Genomic DNA, 18086 nt, shown 5'->3' on the forward strand with positions numbered 1-18086 from the left:
ATGGTAAACACTGTAGCTGAGCGAGGCTACTTCCTGAAGACATGGCAGATAAGCTGTGATTGGCCGGTAGTGTATCATGTGTGTATGATCCACGATGTGATTGGCCAACGTATACACAACGTATACAGATGATGCAGATGACGCTATTTTTCCGCGAAAACCGGACCCCGGCCAGGATCATAGAAAACATATAAAGAGAAGGCTTTAGAAGCTGAAAATAACGGAGTGGGTGTTCTAAAACTTTAGTGATTTAACAGTTAGGACAATTTTAAGATTTGTTTTATAAAAAAAGTTACATGGTATAACTTTAATGTTACTTTGCAGATATAAATTATAATATTATAAAACATACTTGAACCACTTTACGTTGTGAGCTTGTAGATCTGCTATTTTCAAACATTTTGTACTTTTACTTTTGGTGTTTTAAGTATATTTCAATGCCAATAGTTTTGTACCACTGCGGATGGCACAGTTTAGAAATGGGATGGAAACCATGGGCTTTCCACAGGTTCTGCAGTCAGCCATGTGTCTGAGGTTAGGTGAGGAGAGAGAGAAAGCTCTGTTTGAGCACCAGAAGAGACCGCAGCAGATGGTGATTGGCTGCGAATAAAAGAAGGTCACGGCAAAGACCTCATTTCGATATGAAATGATTTCTAACAGTTTATGTTTGATTTGAAACTGGCACAGCAATCAAATGAATTGAGTTTCAATTGAAATTCATATTTTTTGTTTAATTTGTGTTTTTCCCTCTCATTTCAAATTGTTCGCCTTGACCCCAGGGGCCGCCGTCGCCCAGTTTAAAAACCTGTGGATGCTTTACTTTACTTTATTTGTTTATTTGGACGGGACGCTGCATATTAATGAACATCAAATATGAATGAAGCGTAAATACACCGGATTTAGCAAAGATGCTGGTTGACATCCAAAAGTCCCCACATAAAAAACTAAAAGAGGAATACATTACATTATGAAACAAAGCATAAAAATAACAAGAACAAGGCAAAAAGGTGCAAACTACATCTATATCATTTAAAGCAAGTTGCTTCCTCAAAACCATGTGACTTCCATAGGGAATGAATTGGACGCTGCTGTATGTGTGTCCGAGGCCTGACACTGATTGTGTACAGCACTTGAATAAAGTACAATTCTGAATATACAGGACCATTGCTTCTCTCTGAGTAGCTCTACATTGTGGTATTGCTACTTTTACTTGACCCTAGTTTAGATGTTGTTGTGTGATGGTTACCTGCTTCATCTCTCTCTCTCTCTCTCTCTCTCTCAGCAGTGGTTCTCAACCTGTGGGCCGGGATCCCCAAAGGAGTCCCCAAACTATTTTTGGGGGCCCCCAGACTTGATGTAACATTGTTTTCTCACTCAACAGTAAACAGACCAACATACAGTATAAGTGTGTACAGGGTATCTGCATATTTCTAAAGTGACAATTTAAGGACATTAAAGACCTTTTTAGTACTTTTGGTCAAACTGTCAAATATTAGAGACAGAAATTGTGAAAATAGCCGATCTACATGCTTACAACACCTCACAACGCGAGGCGTTGTGAGCATGTAGAAAAAGGTTGAGAACCACTGAGCTAAGGGGGACCTTGGCCTGAAAACGCTGAAGACCTCTGCGCTATAGCATCAATTGAGACAGAGGGTGGCAGGAAGGATTATACAGGGAGAGTGAAGTGGAGTCTGAAGGTGGAGTCTGAAGAGGTGTCTGCTGCAGCTCTGCCACCCCAGGGAGAAGAGACTGGGACGTGTGGAGTGTGGCTCCTGGGTTTCTTAGGGACGGGTCAGACAGCTTTCTCTGTGTTAGCTGATCTGCAAGCTCAAAACCAGTGGCATCGTGTGTCACATTGATTGATTGATTGATTGATTGATTGATTGGTTGATTGGTTGATTGGTTGGTTGATTGTTTGAATACTTTATTAGCAGTTCGCAGAAAGAAAGCACAGGAAAGTACAGTTCACTACAAGGTCTGCTATTAGAGGATTTAAAACCAAGAAAGCACTATGGCTTGTTTCCATTGGGGTGCTTTGTACTCAATTCATCAAGACATATAAAGACATACAACACATACGAGAAATAGTCAATCAATACCAGGAGCAGTAGCTAGAAGGATGTTGTGTGTCCAGCTGTAAATTGGTGCTCTTTCATGAGGGTTTAGAAAGAGAATAAGGAGTCACATGCACTATTTGATGGCTGTTGGGCATTTCCACATTTTGGTGGAATAATAAATTAGTAGAATGATTTCAACCCCATGTTTGTGCCGAATCCGGGGGGAATGAGATCAGGGATCGTGAGAGTTACTCCCTCTTTTGAAGCGTTGCTAGTGGTGAAGTACTCACGTATCAATACCGCAATATAGAAATACTCTGTTACAAGTAAAAGTACTGCGGACTCTATAAAATGTGACACTTTCCGGTGACTGTTATACAACGCTGAAGAAGGCTTTACGCCGAAACGCGTACGTTGTTTACTCTGCGGCGTGCCACGCCAACGTAATTATAATAAAAGTGCCTTAAATGACAGTTCCGTGAGTGCTGGTATTCTCTTGTTACAAGTAAAAGTATGAAATGTGTTGGCATCAAAATGTGCTTAAAGGGGAAGACCACCCATTTTCAATATTGAACTATGTCATTAACTCTTACAGTGCCTATCCCGAACAAGTTCGGCTTTATTTCAATCCAATACAATATTTTATTTGCTATTTTACTTACCCCGAGCTGCTTGGAGCAACCTGGGTGGTCCTTGCTCGTCCAGCGCTAGCCAACGAGAGACGCTAGATGGTCCGACGATTTATTCCATTGAAAATGGTTTAAAATAAAGTTTAGAGCCCCCCCAAAAAAACTCAATATATACTGTCGGCGGCGCGACATATGCCAGGGTGCCTATCCCGAACTAGTTCGGGATATTTCATAAAATGAATTATTTAATCGGAGGCCTCAACGAAGCCCCGGTCTAAATTTCCATCCATGGCCGGGACTTAGACTCGGCCATCCACGGGCCGTAGTCGCGCTAACGGCCGCATCGCGCCGCCCACTCCAATGATAAATCACATCTTTAGACAGGATTTTCTCCGGATTGTGTTCCCAGACCCAAAGAAAAAGTTTTTTGCGACTGAAATAGCTTTAGATCGGGCTTCTAAATGGGTTAGCATTTTGGCTACGTGTCAGCTAGCTTCCTCCTCTCGTCATCCATAGCATTGGCTGGAGTGAAATCCCAAGGCACTTGGGACAGTGTCGACGGAAGCTAGAGCGAAGGTCTATGGAGAAATTTCTGGCACTCTAGCGCCCCTTGTGGCCGGCGGCACTGTATGAGTTAATATAACTTGTTGTGCGGAAATAGAAACTTTGCCTAGAACTGGAAGATTGATTATGGGTTTTTTATTAAGTACAACGGTGTGATGTCATCAAGTTGTACTTTACAATACAAACCCCCAAATCAATCCTCCAGTTCTAGGCAACACAGAAGGGGGGGAACTTTTTTTTCTATTTCCACACAACTCCTCTAAGGTATATTAATGACATAGTTCAATATTGAAAATGGGTGCTCTTCCCCTTTAAAGTAACAAAAGTAAAAGTACAAAATGTTTTAAAATAGCAGATCTACAAGCTCACAGTCACAATGTGACGCGTTGTGAGATTGTAGATTGGCTATTTTCTAATGAAATAGGGTAAAAGTGGTTCATGTATGTTTTTTAATATTATAATGTATATCTGCAAAGTGACTAGTAATTAAACTGAGCGTCAGTTGCCCTGTGTCTTCAGAACACCACTGATTCTCTCCCTCTCCCCCCAGGGTGCCTCGTCCAGCCTGGTGGTGAAGTTTGCCGACACAGACAAGGAGCGCACCATCAGACGCATGCAGCAGATGGTGGGGCAGTTCGGCATCTTCAACCCCGCCATCGCCCTGCCCTTCAGCACCTACAGCTCCTACGCACACGCGGTGAGTGGGGACCACATACGTCAGGGTTCCCCAATTAGTTTTCCCCAAGGGCCGAATCATGTCTAGGGTATACCAAGCCGAGGGCCACAACATTGCGGAGGGTGACGGTGGCGTTCCCTCTACTCCAGCGACAGTTCAGATATCATCGTTGTCGGGTGAAAACCTTGTGTGTTCAAAACCGTTAGTTTTGCATTTATCATTTTAAAAATGATTTAATCTAGTGAAAACAGCCGATCTACAAGCACACAACGCCTCGCACCGCGAGGCGTTGTGTGCTTGTAGATCTGCTGTTTTCACTACTTTTGTGCGACGGCCTTGTATGATTTGGGAAACAAATTTGGAGATACGAGATTTCCACCCGATAACGACGATATACTAGTGTTGTTGCTGCTCTTATACCACCATTATTACTGGGGTTGGTGTGGGCCAGACAGTAGCCCCCCGCGGGCCGCACATGTCCCGCGGGCCACCTATTGGGGAACCCTGGCATACGTGTTCCACTGTGTTTTTTTTTAAACATACGTTGTTGAGCCTTGAGTCCCTCAGGGCTCTGTACTAGGGAATTTTCGCTGTCTTGGACGGCAGTCTCCAGACATAAAAACGGATGATTGATGATGATGGTGATGATGTACGCAACTCGTTGTGAGCTTATCAATGTACGTACTTCTTCGTACTCACTACTCAAGGGCTAAAATAACTCAATGTTCTCTTTTGACAAATTTGGACTATTCTTTTCAAATCTGCCAAAATAGGCTGTTTTAACTGTTAAATTAGGATATTATCAAACGTGAATATCAAACAATTCAAAAGGAAATGCATGTATTTCATTAAGTCTGACCATGAGCAGGGATAAAGTCATATCCCACCGGCAATAAAAAATTAATGACCCCCCCCCCCCCCATCTCCCCCAGCAATTTGAACCCTGCCCGTGTGTATGTCAGTACAACAGGACACACACGCACGCACGCACGCACGCACGCACGCACGCACGCACGCACGCACGCACGCACGCACACACACACACACACACACACACACGCATGTGCACGCGCACACGCGTACACCCATATGCGTACAATTTGAGACGGTGCAGCATTACAACCAGTGGTGGAAAAAGTACTCACACACGTAACTAGTCTGTTATAGTTGAGAGTTAATGTTGCTGAAATAACATCACACAAATTGAATGTTGCTTTTGACATACATTTACTATTCTAGCATGTTATTCTACTCTTGTTGAATATCAGTATATTGACTATTGGTAAGCTAATGTGATGACAACATAAGACAATCATGTTTTCATAATACCATAGTAAAGCATTATTTTAGGAGTCCTGTTGTGACTGAGGGAAACATTTTGTTGACAATATTTGATGGTGTGTTGTATGTAGGGAATAGAAAAGCACTGGACTGGATATGGAACGCTTTTGTGTGACTGTTGGAATATATATGGAATAATTTGATGATTACTTAGCCCATGTGGAAAGGAATAGAGCTCTTACTGTTGTCTTCATATGGATTGCTCCTGTGACATACTGTACAGTAGCGACGGTTGTAGTGACTACTTCTGTAGGCCTACAGTGTGTGGTACTGTATATACAGTGTGGTATATATCGTCGTTGTCGGGTGGAAACCTTGTATCTCCAAGTTTAAAATGTTTACGTTCTTTCGCAAAGTAAAGCCCTGCTTCATCATACAAGGCCGTCGCAAAAAAGTAGTGAAAACTCCTCGCGGTGCGAGGCGTTGTGTGCTTGTAGATCGGCTGTTTTCACTAGATTAAATCATTTTTAAAATGATAAATGCAAAACGAACAGTTCTGGACATACAAGGTTTTCACCCGACAACGACGATATTTGTATATATATATATATATATTTTTTTTTTTATGAGAAACATCTCAGACAAAACTGAACTGAAGCACTTTCAGACTTGCAGCGGTCTAGTGGTTGGGTAGGATGGTCTGCATATAGCATAATACACTACTGAGTACTGAGTTGTGTATATGCTATATCCACACGCCTACACATCCAGCCATGTGGTACTTGAGCATTGGCTTCTTACACGTGGTTCCATTCCAAACGCAGTACGATGTGGACATAAAACACTCCTCTATCTAACCACTTGAACCCGTTTCAAGTGTTTCCTATACACACTCAAACTCAAACTCACATAAACTCCAGTGCTGTTGCCATTAGCGCTCATTCATCAAAAACAAAGCACAGATTAGGGGTGTTGGGCCACCAGGGGGTGCTAATGGCTAATTCACGTTCAATTATTATTGGCGTGCCGGTTTAATCGGTTCCAACTTGGCATCCCTATTTTGTGCATGTCATTATTGTTCAAAATCTTTCTTAAGATATTTTCTACATTTTTCAAAGATCACTGTACATTGTGAGATGTAGTCTATTTACAAGTCACGAGTAGCAGCCGCCTGAAGGTGACTTTTCATACCAATTTTGAAGGAGGCTAGGGATTTGCACTCCTTTAAGGCTTTCGGAAGGGCGTTCCACATTGTTGGTGGTATAGCTGGAGAACAAATTAGAGGCTTGTTTAGTGTTAAATCTAAGTTGAACATGATTGGTGGAGCTGCCTCTGGTGTTGTGATCGTGGACAAACTGGACATCCTTGACCTTTAGGAAGTAGTCTGTCAGGTATATGGGTATCTTGGAGGTGTAGTGTATCTTGTACACCAGGCCCATTGCAAGATGCTGTACTCTGTGAGCTACTTTGAGCCACCTCACGCTTTCGTGAGGTGAATTTCCCCCTTGGGATAATAAAGGTATCTCTCTATATCTATCGTGGTGATGATCGTTAAGGTGGGCCCGAGGAGGAAGACCAAGCAAAGTCGTGGATGATAACTCTAAACACATAACTATAACCACAATGATGTGAGCATTCACACTAATGAACACTGACGTCCTGTCAACACGTTGAACATGAGTGATGTATTGACAACCTGTACATTGGGATGGATTTTGATTGATTGATTGTCAGCGTTTCTATCGTTAATCAATTGACTCTGAAAGTGATCCAGTGTGATAAGGTTGTCAAAGCGGCTATGGATTCACAAAAAACGCATACAGCTATCCAGTTATACGTTATCGTTCGTTTTTGGTATGTAACTGGAAGGCCCTTTAGTCTGCAAAGCCGTTAGGAACCAGAATTTTGTCCAATACCTCAGTGGCCTTAGTAACAGGCATGATACATTTATTTTAATAAGTACATTACATTTCTTTCCCCGTTTCTACGGTTTCTTGGCCTGGATATGGCAGCCGGAAAGGTTGTTCAAGTGCAGCTAAACTTGGCATAAGGCTATATAGTAAACGTGCCACAATTAACAATAATGAATTGCACCTGTACCATTTTGTCAAGATGGTGAGAATACAAGTGTGGAGAATATCATTATAAAACCTTGTTAAAGTGACCATTTTGCATTTGTAGTTATTTTACTGTAATTTAACAACATAATAACCAGAACAGATAGACAAAGAGACATTCATGGATTTATATTTAAAAGCACTTTTACGTTCCCCCTCTGGACCCATGGTATGGCAACTGCATACCCCTGCCATACCCAATTAACGCCCCTGCAATACCTTAGTCAGCAACGCAAAGGCTCTTGGAGGAGGCTGCTTTAATGTGACGTCTTTGAGCGACACACACACACACACACACACACACACACACACACACACACACACACACACACACACACACACACTTTGCTTGTGTTTGACATGGTGGTGAGATACTTGTGTAGCACTGACTAGCATTGACTGTTTGGACACTTTTTGTTTGGCACGGCATTGATTAGTTGTGCTTTAAGTAGGCCTATTGTTATTTGTGTTGTGATGTGAGCGTTGACTACTCTTCGACACTTTATGTATATTCTTCTTTTTTGTGCCTTGCTCTCTAAGCCGAATGAACACAGAGGATTGTATAATGTAACCGACCTAACCCCGCTGAGCAGAGTGAAATGTGAATGCCAGATATTACTGTAGGTGTTAGAACTATTTTGCAAAGCGGCCAATAATTAACACCACTGCTGTTGATTATAATGATACAGAGAGCCTTGACGTTTTGGTTATCGCTGCACAGCTGTTTGGAGATTATCTCTCTCTCTCTCTCTCTCTCTCTCTCTCTCTCTCTCTCTCTCTCTCTCTCTCTCTGCACCGCCACACCACCTCTATATAGCCTCTCACTAACCTCTGCACGTAGGCACGCACACACACACACACATACACAGACACACACGCACGCACACGCACGCACATGCTGTGAGTTCAACTCTGTAACCCTCTCACCAACTCTACCCTCTGTACCCCCCCCCCCCCCCCACCAACCCCTGCAGCCCCCTCAGGGCATGGCACCATCCACACACACAGCAGACCCCTGGCTCTTTGATGAGTTCACTCAGCCCACGCGAGCCCCCCCTCTCTCTCTCTCTCTCTCTCTCTCTCTCTCTCCCCCCCACTCCCACCCCCCACCTCCTCTCCGGCTACGTGCCGCTATACCCTTCTCCCCTCTCTCCTCTGTCTCTCCCTCTGGGCCACAGAGCTGCTCCACAAGCCACGGATGACTCAGAATATTCCATAGGCAACTAATACACACGCACGGACGCACGGACGGACGCACGCTCTCGCGCGAGCAGGGGTGTCTCACCAAATTCTGGGCCCTGGGTACAAGGATTCACTGCGGGCCCCCACCCATGAGCTTTAACTATTTTGTGCTTTACTGTAGCTATTGAAAAATAGCAGATATACAAGAGCTTGTAGATCTGCTATTTTTGAAAAATCGTGAAAATTCTTTGAATATTTCAATTCCTTCTAAGGTTTTTTTTTTAAAACCTACCGGTATGTTTCTATGTCAGTGGTGCTAAAACTCTTTCATGTGAAGGACCCCCAAAATGATATGTATTTGGCCACGGACCCACCATCTCAAAATATTTAGTTCCAGGGACCCCCCAGAAGCAAAATTTGAGTTACAAATGTTCGCTTAAAAAAATACATATATTCAAAGATTTGCACACATTTTCACGACTTTTCAAAAATAGCAGATCTACAAGCTTGTATATCTGCTATTTGTCAATAGCTAAGTATAAAATAATGGAAGGCCCCTCCCCCTTGGGCCCTAGTAACTCAGTCCCACTCCCCCCCCCCCCTTGTGACGCCCCTGGCGCGCGCGTTCGCACACAGACGTGCGTAAACTGCTTGAAAAAGGAGCTGAAATGAATTTAAGGTTTCCCGTCCAACCACCACCGCCGAGATAAAACCCCTGGGCTCCGAGCTGCCACAGCTGCGCTGCATAAATACACACAGAAAACAGAACGAAAAAAAAAAAACCCACTTTATTTACAGAAGAAGACGAAGAAGAAGGAACGGGGCAATTCAATTATTTATTTATTTCCCGCCCGTATTTGAATGTAAAAAGGTATATATTTTCCCTCTCTCTCTCGCGCTCTCTCTCTTTCTAAATGCCAGGATTAATTGTGGGACGTTGGCCGGGGTGGTCTCTCGGGGGGTTTATCCATTTCCTTCATTTTCATATCACAGCCAACGGGGCCCACAGTGTGAAATGTGCAAATTGACCATCCTGGAGTAATTGCAAGGCCATCTCTTGTGCTCTCTCTCTCTCTCTCTCTCTCCAGTAAAACTCTCCCGCCTTCATTACCATTCATGAAATGCAGCCCGGCCGTCCCCAGGAAATGTGGAGAAATGCAAATGTTTAATCCATTCAGAACGGGTTACACATTTTGTGTTTCATTATTTTATGCTTTAACTATTGAAAAATAGCAGATATACAAGCTCACAGCGCGGCACCGAGTGCCGCGCTGCGAGCTTGTAGATCTGCTATTTTGGAAAAATCGTGCAAATTAGAATTTTGACCCGATTCTATAAGTGTCTTTTGAATCCTTCTAAGATTTTTTGAAAAACCGTATGTTTCTATGTCAGCAATCTGGTCAGCCATCGTCAAAGAAAAGGTCCTTTTCTGTTCTTGAGAGACTAGTATGTCAGTGGTTCTCAAACCTTTTCATGTGAAGACCCCAAAATGATATTTATTTAGCCACGGACCCCCATCTCAAAATATTTAGTTCCAGGGACCACCCAGAAACAAAATTTGAGTTACAAACGTTCACTTTGAAAATATACAGTATATATTCAAAGATTTGCACACATTTTCACGACTTTTTCAAAAATAGCAGATCTACAAGCTCGCAGCGCGGCACTCGGTGCCGCGCTGTGAGCTTGTATATCTGCTATTTTTTAATAGTTAAAGCATTCAATAATTCTAGGCCCTAAATGGGTTAAGGGGCGGTATAGCGGTGGAGGCAGCGGTGGGTCTGCGGGGAGACCATTGTGCCGCGCGCGGGGTCGGCCATGACTCTTATTTACTGTGGCAGAGGGCCTGCGTCGGCTCATACGGTTCGGACGCACGTGTGGTGTGTGTGTGTGTGTGTGTGTGTGTGGGAGTGCGCGTGCGCGTGCATGCGTGTCAGGCAGGTGCACACCTAGACATCAAAGAGGGCTTGAGCCCCTGCCCTTTTATCCGTCCGTAAAAAGTGCCCTCTACAGACAATGAATGCCGTTTTTACTATGGGGAAAGAAATGCTAACGCCCTCTTTCCATGCCATACCTGATGGCAGCATTGAAGAGAATTGCCTTGTCCAAACTCTCCTGAACTTGAATGCAGCGTATTATGTTGAAAGAGTTGCCCTCTCTGTGTAGAAATCCATGCCGTTGCACCACATCTCCAGTGTTCACTTGATTATGCTTAGTTCAGTGTGGTATCAAGCACCGTAAATAGCCGACCTCCAAGCTCACAACGCGTCGCAGATTGGAGGTCTGATATTTTCGATAATTTCACCAAAAGGCCCTTTTAGAAATGTCAGCCCCTGCCTCTCTAACATTCTCTGCACGTCCCTGGTGCGTGTGTGCGTGCGTGGACAAACTCACGTCTAGCACACACACACTGCAAATGCTGTCTCTCTCATGGCCGCTCCCCCTCTTTCTCTTTCACTCACTCTCAACACACCCACTCATTCTATCTCTCTCTCTCTCTCTCTCTCTCTCTCTCTCACACACACACACACACACACACACACACACACACACACACACACACACACACACACACACACACACACACACACACCCTCTTACGGCACACGTATGTCTATCTATGTATGTATATTGTATAACATGACAATGGACCAGGAGATGTTGCTGCCAACAAAAAAAAAACGTAGCCCGCGTGAGTGAAAAGAGAGGCTACCTATAACAAGGGCACAATAGATGCTTTACCATTAGAGAGATTCAATTACCGTTAAATCTAAGGGAGAATTTGCAGGTAATGTGGTTTCTCCGACACAAAGATTATACCCGCGTGAGTGATGGCGGTGAAGGTGAAATTCTCCTTGTATTAGTACTATGAATCACACGCGCCGGGGCCCCGTAATGAATTCAGCAAGAATAGAGAAAAGTACTGTTCGGAGGAGAAGAAACTCTGAGGCAAAGGCAACCTTGCAGATAAACCCAACCCCAACTTATGATAAAGTAATGAGCGCGAGGCCCGGGCAGTAATGGATTATCAGGCGGAGGGGTTTCTCTTTCTTGTTTTAATATCGCCGCTGCCGAAGCGTTATCTAATGAATCTGAAGACGCGGGGCCTTCCAAATGATATGCAATAATAAGGGGGTGGGGGCTGCTGGTGGTGGTGGTGGGGTTGGGTGGGGGTTCATTATCTAGGACCGTGGGTGTCCGGCTTGTGTGCGTCGTCGTCCCTGTTGGGCGGAAACCTCATATGTCCGAAACGTTACTTTTCAGGATTCAAATTCAAACACAGCTAAAAGTAGCGGTTCCACACGCTCGAAACGTTGGTTCTGGCTAGGGATGGAGCTCGAAACAAGGGCCCGCTATAAACAATTTTATTGAGTACCTACCCGGTACTCAATAAGCTTTGGAATTTTGGCTTATCAAGCTTGTTATCGAGCGGCCCATGGCGTCATGTTTAAACAATCATGAGGTGATTATTACAGTAGCCTACTATTCATAAAATAAAGCCATTTAACACCTATTGCACACTAATGAATGATTGTTTTAATGGTATTTAAAGTTATACTGTGTAAGTTGCTCAACTAGTGGTCAGTAGCGTTATAGCAAACCGCGGTCGCGTCTGCTTTTTTCGGCCGTTTTTCGCCGCGGACCGGGCCTTCAGACCACCGCGTCCGCCTCGCCGGCTCGCCCGCCTCGCCACGCATCCGTGGAGGTGTCTCGTGTCCCTCTGCGGACCGGCGTTGGGGAGTTACAGGCTAGACTTCTAGACCAGCGCAGGACCAGCGTAAACAAAGCTGTTGAAGCAAGCTATTTCCTGAAGAGACGTGATTGGCCGGTAGTGTATCATGTGTGTATGATCTGCAATGTGATTGGCCAACGTATACACAACGTATACGGATGATGCAGATGACGTCATTTTGCCGCGAAATCCCGCCCCTGTCACGGCTAAGTAGAAAATATATAAAGAACAGGCTTTTGGGGCTGAAATGAACGGAGTGGGTGTTCTAAAAGGACAATTTTAAGATATGTTTTATAAAAAAAGTTACATAGTATAACTTTAATGATAATATTTGTTACTTTTGTCAGTTGTCATCTTCATAGATGGTGGTCAGCCACAAACTAACTGTCACAACATACGATATCGGTTCTGTTCAGAATTTGTCGTCTCACGTCTCTACACAAAATATTAGAAAACGCTCAATTGTGGGCTCGATAAAAGCCCCGGCTCAATAAGGCAGGATCGATAAGGTGCTCATTATCAATAAAAAGTAACGAACTCCATCCCTCGTTCTGGATCTGCTACTTTGCTTTTGCGTGACGCATGTAGCGTGACCAAGTAGTTGACGTTCATTTACGAAAAAAAAAAAACACAAAAAGTTAAAGAATGCAGAGATAGGAGGTTTCTTGCCCGTCAATGCCCGACAGCGACAATAGAGGGTATGCGCATGCATAAAGTGAATGGCATATCCAGTGGCAAATCGAGTGGCAAACTGAGTTTAGCGTCATTTAATGTTGTTTAATGCAATCAGATAGGACTTTTCTTTTTGGATATATGGGCTTTCAAGCTACAGTAGTGTTTGCCACTCAGTAGGCGTTCCCGCATAACTTCCGGGTATAATGATGATGTCATGCGCATACCCTCTATAGAGGGTATGCATGTGACATCATCATCATACCCAGAAGTTATGCGGCCGGGAACGCCTACTGAGTGGCAAAAAATAACTACTTTCTGTCCTTGACAGCCCATACATCCAAACAGAAAACAACATTAAAAGACGTTACAGTAAACTCACTTTGCCAATCACTTTGCCACTCGATTTGCCACTCAATATGCCATTCACTTTACACTTGGTTTCAGACTCCCGTTGCCACAGCGGTTCTGGTTGGCACATGGTGGCGGTGCCTTGGCTGCATGAGCGCTAGCTCCTCCGCACACATCAGCCCCCCTGATTCTCCCTGCATCGCTACCGGGGAATGTGCTGAAATGAGGCAATACTTTAAATGTTTCTTTTGGCGGCAAGATAAACTGCACATATTCCCCCAAGACGGCGGGGGGGAAACCTAGCAGTGACAGAAAAAGGACTTTATCTCCAAAGACACACTATGTGTCCGCCTACTCTCCATATATACGTGTATATATATAAATATATATATATACACATACATTGGCCAGGAGGAGGAAGAAGAAGAGAGGGAGATGGAGGAGAAGTGGCATATAGCACAGAATACAGACGTGGGGATGTGAAATGGTATATATATAGCCGTACCCACAGAGTACAGTAAATGGTAAATTCAAAGAGCTCCTTCTCCACTACAGCTGTGTGGATAGGATTATAGAGCTGAGCTGACAGCCAGTAAATTGGATTTTAGTCAAACCAGGGGAAGGAGGAGGAGGAGGAGGAGGGGTGAGGGGGGGGGGGGGAGAAGGGGGGGGGGACGACGACGAGAGAACACAAATTGGAGAGTACAACACTGACAACATGCGCCAAAAAATGAGAAATGTGCTGTTTTCGAGATAGACACAGACACTGGTGTGCTCTGACAGGAGACAGCCTATTTGCAAAAAAAAAGAAAAGGTGATTTCAAACACAAGCAAAGGAAAGAGACAGAGAGAGAGAGAGGGAGAGAGAGAGAGACAGAGAGACAGAGAGAGAGATTCCATAACAGCATTTAGAATCGAGTGATAATTGTTCCCCGAAGAGAATCCCAGGATGTGTGTACGCGCCGCGGTCGCAAACGCACAGCAGTCCTGAGCGTTCATTTATCTCTGAACGTAAAAACAAATGTTACCTCGCGGACCTTCCTCACAGGCCCTCGTGGTTCCATTAAAACTCTATCACTTAAACCCCATATGGTTGGACCGTATAGTACTACAGGGGTCTTCAAAGTTTTCAGGCCAAGGACCCCTTAGTTGAGAGAAAGACGAAGCAGGGACCCCCACAACCTTCTCGTAGATTCCATATCGTCATGTGTCATTGTTTGACAGCACAATCGTCAGTGTATTTTTGGATTCATGTCAATTTGTGTTTTCAGATATTTAACCACTTGAACCGCCAATACTTAATAAACACGTCAATACATGAGACCTTTCACTCTTTTTCCCCTCTACGCCAAACCTCTTTGCCGAAAAATAGCCGATCTACAAGGTCACAACGCCTCGCGCTGCGAGGCGTTGTGAGCTTGTAGATCGGCTATTTTTTTGCTAAAGTTCTCAGAATATGGACGCTAGGGTTCAAGTGGTTAATATAAAAAAGGAGAAAAGAAAGTCACACAAAGATTTGGAGGCTACCCGTAGTAACTCTGAGGACCCCCTAGGGGTCCCGGACCCCCTGTTGAAGACCCTTGAGCTCCTTGACCTCAGAGCTCCATACTAGAGACTTTTCCGTTTTCTCTTATCGTTATCCGATCTACATACAGTAGCCTATGTACGAGCTTGTATATCAGCTATTTTCCTGCAAAAGCTTTGGAACGGTCAGGATTGTACAGTGCAGGCAAACTGATGTGATATGAGTAACTTTCCTTCTCCATCATCTGAAGTCTACTCATCCCTCTCCCTCCCCCTCTCTCTCTCTCTCTCCCCCTCTCTCTCTCTCTCTCTCTCCCTCTCTCTCTGTCTCTCCCTCCCTTGCTTTTCTCTCGGTGGTGAAGAAGAGACAGCCATTTTAGCTTTTTTTGCCCGGGTCTCTCTAGGTGCTATGGAAGAGGACTACAGTACATGCCGTGTCAGAGGACAGAGCCACGTTGTAGATTTTGAAGGCACCTCAGGCGTCGTGCCCCTGCTCCCCTCCCTAAAAGATGCATTAGAGACCGAATGTGAGGTGTATAAATGAGAGGAGAGAAAATGGTTTTAGTTGGATGCTAATACTGACAGCCGCGCACGCGTGCACGCGCATGTGTGTGTGTGTGTGTGTGTGTGTGTGTGGGTGGCTGGGTGGGTTTGAGAGGGAAGATGATGATGACTGTAAAGCTCACATTAGGAAACATCTCCCCCTGTTGGAAGGGATTGGGATCAGAGCAGAGAGAGCGGAAGCTGAAAGCGTTCTGCTGGAACGCTGCACAGCACAGCTCAGGAAATTACAGTGAAAGATTACTGCATCATTTGGCCATCTTGTTTAAATGCTAAGCCGGTGACGTGCGGACACGCACGCACGAAAGCACGCATACACACACACACACAAACGCACACACACACACACTCTCACACACACACACACGTATGGAGATACTGTTCAACAGGATTTGCGTGTTCACTGTTCACACACACACACACACACACACACACACACACACACACTCAGTTGCATGCTACAAACACACGCACACACGCACACGCGCACGCATCCATGCATGCATGTGACGTGCACGCAGACAGCAAAGTGGGATCAAAAGATGAAACAAAACCCATTAAAACCTTACTGTGGAAATATAGCCTCCAAGCCGGGAGGTTACAAATGAGGCACTTGAGCTGCAGTGTTCAGTCTTTGAACTGGCCTTATTGTCCCATTGTCTGTGACTATTCCTTCTTTCTTCCATTCCTCACCTCCCAGCTCTCTCTCTCTCTCTCTCTCTCTCTCTCTCTCTCTCTCTCTCTCTCTCTCTCTCTCTCTCTGTGTCTCTCTCTCTCCCAGGGACGTGCAGATTATGTTAGAGAGGCAGGGGCTGACATTTCTAAAAGGGCCCTTTTGCGGAAAATATTGAAAATATTTTCGGTACTTGATACCACACTAAACTAAGCATAATCAAGTCAATACTGGAGATGTGGTGTGTATGGCATGGATTTCTACACAGAGAGGGCAATTCTTTCAACATAACATGCTGCATTCAAGTTCAGGAGAGTTTGGACAATGCAATTCTCTTGAATGCCGCCTTCAGGTATGGCATGGAAAGAGGGGCATTTGCATTTCTTTCACCATTGTGAAAACTGCATTCATGGTTCTGGAGAGGGCACTTTTTACAGACGGATAAAAGGGCAGGGGCTCAAGCCCCCTTTGATGCCTATGTGTGCACGTGCCTGCTCCCCCCCCCCCCCCCCCACCACCTCTGTGTCTCGTCTCTCCCTTTCGTTTTCGCCGGGCCGGTCGCGGCTGGCGAGAGGTCACATGTGACAGTGCAGAGAGTCAGCGAGTCACAGAGCAGCGCCACGGAGATAATTGCCATGTGATAAAGAGGTGATTGCCTGCTGGTACCTGGGGAGAATAATGCCATCGGGTTGCAATAAAAAAAAAGCAGATGCCTGACACTAAATGCAGGTGTGTCGCACCAAATTCTGGGCCCTGGGTACAAGGATTCACTGCGGGCACACGTTCGTTGTTTGCTGGCTGCTCTGCAGCATACCTTGCCGACCTTAATATCAAATAAAAAAGAGCCTTTAGGGACTATTCCGTGAGTGCTGGTGTTCTCTTTGAGACTGTTTTTGTAAAGTTACGTTTCCCGACCGTGCACCCGGTAAGAAGCTTAGTATTGTTGAAATGAGTTGGAGTCGTGCGCGCACCTCTGCTTCAAACATTCACTGCGGGCCCCCCATGAATGGGAACGCATTATTATGCATTATTTTGTGCTAACCATTGAAAAATAGCAGATCTACAAGCTCACAGTGTGCTGCGAGCTTGTAGATCTGCCATTTTTGAAGAATCATGAAAGTTTGTGCAGGTCTTTGAATATTTTTGACACGATTCTATAAATGTCTTCAAAATCCTATAAGGGTTTTCTTTTGAAAAACGTAAGTTTCTATGTCAGTTGTGCTCAAACATCTTCATGTGAAAATGATACGTATTTGTCCACGGACCCCCATCTCAAAATATTTAGTTCACAGGGACCCCCCCCCCCCCCAGAAGCAACATTTTAGTTACAAATGTTCGCTTAAAAATGACATGTATTCAAAGATTTGCACACATTTTCACGACTTTTCAAAAACAGCAGATCTACAAGCTCGCAAGTGCCACGCTGTGAGCTTGTATATCTGCTGTTTTTCGATAGCTAAAGTGTCAAATAATTAAGGCCCCCCACCTCCACCTTGGGCCCTGGTAACTCAGTCCCATTCCCCCCCCCCCCCCCCCCACTTGTGACGCCCCTGCCTGATACTAAATGAATGCTAGCTGGAGCGAACGGGGCGACTTTCTTTTGCCGGCTTTCATCTCCCACCCCTCTGCTTTATTCTCCCTTGTTTCTGTGTGCTTCTCCCTTTTCTCTCCCTCTCCCCCTCCCTCCCCCTCCCTCCCCTCTTTTCTCTCTGCCTTTCATTTGAAGAGGAGGCGAGGAAAGGTTGTGACTGTGATGATGAAGACTCTGTTGAGTTCAACCCGAGCTCTTTGTCTGCCGCAGACGTTTGCTATCTGCCGGAATAGAGCATAAATAAAGGAACCAAAATGGCTTTTGAGTCGGGATGAAAGTTCCAAACGAGAGAGAATAAAGAATATACATATGAAAAGTAAAATAAAAATTATTCCGTCGAGACGACGAGCACTCTCTCTCTCTCTCTCTCTCTCTCTCTCTCTCTCTCTCTCTCTCTCTCTTCGCCAGACCGTCCGCTTTTTATTTCGCACATTTTTTATTTATTTTTTTATTTTATTTTATCACAGCCAGT

At 44.7% G+C, this 18086-nt stretch overlaps 1 protein-coding gene across 1 annotated transcript in view; it reads left to right on the top strand.

Moving 5' to 3' along the window:
* The window catches only part of celf5a (cugbp, Elav-like family member 5a), a gene marked incomplete at its 3' end in the record, with an annotated part of 549786 nt that overhangs the window by 465043 nt on the left and 66657 nt on the right, over window positions 1–18086 (top strand). The window contains exon 6 of the mRNA XM_080733698.1: window positions 3804–3950. Coding sequence (XP_080589824.1) covers window positions 3804–3950 — 147 coding nt within the window. The remainder of the gene's footprint in view (window positions 1–3803; window positions 3951–18086) is intronic.

Source organism: Nannobrachium achirus (assembly GCF_963921795.1).
Source record: "Nannobrachium achirus genome assembly, chromosome: 1".
NCBI classification, from domain to species: Eukaryota; Metazoa; Chordata; class Actinopteri; order Myctophiformes; family Myctophidae; genus Nannobrachium; species Nannobrachium achirus.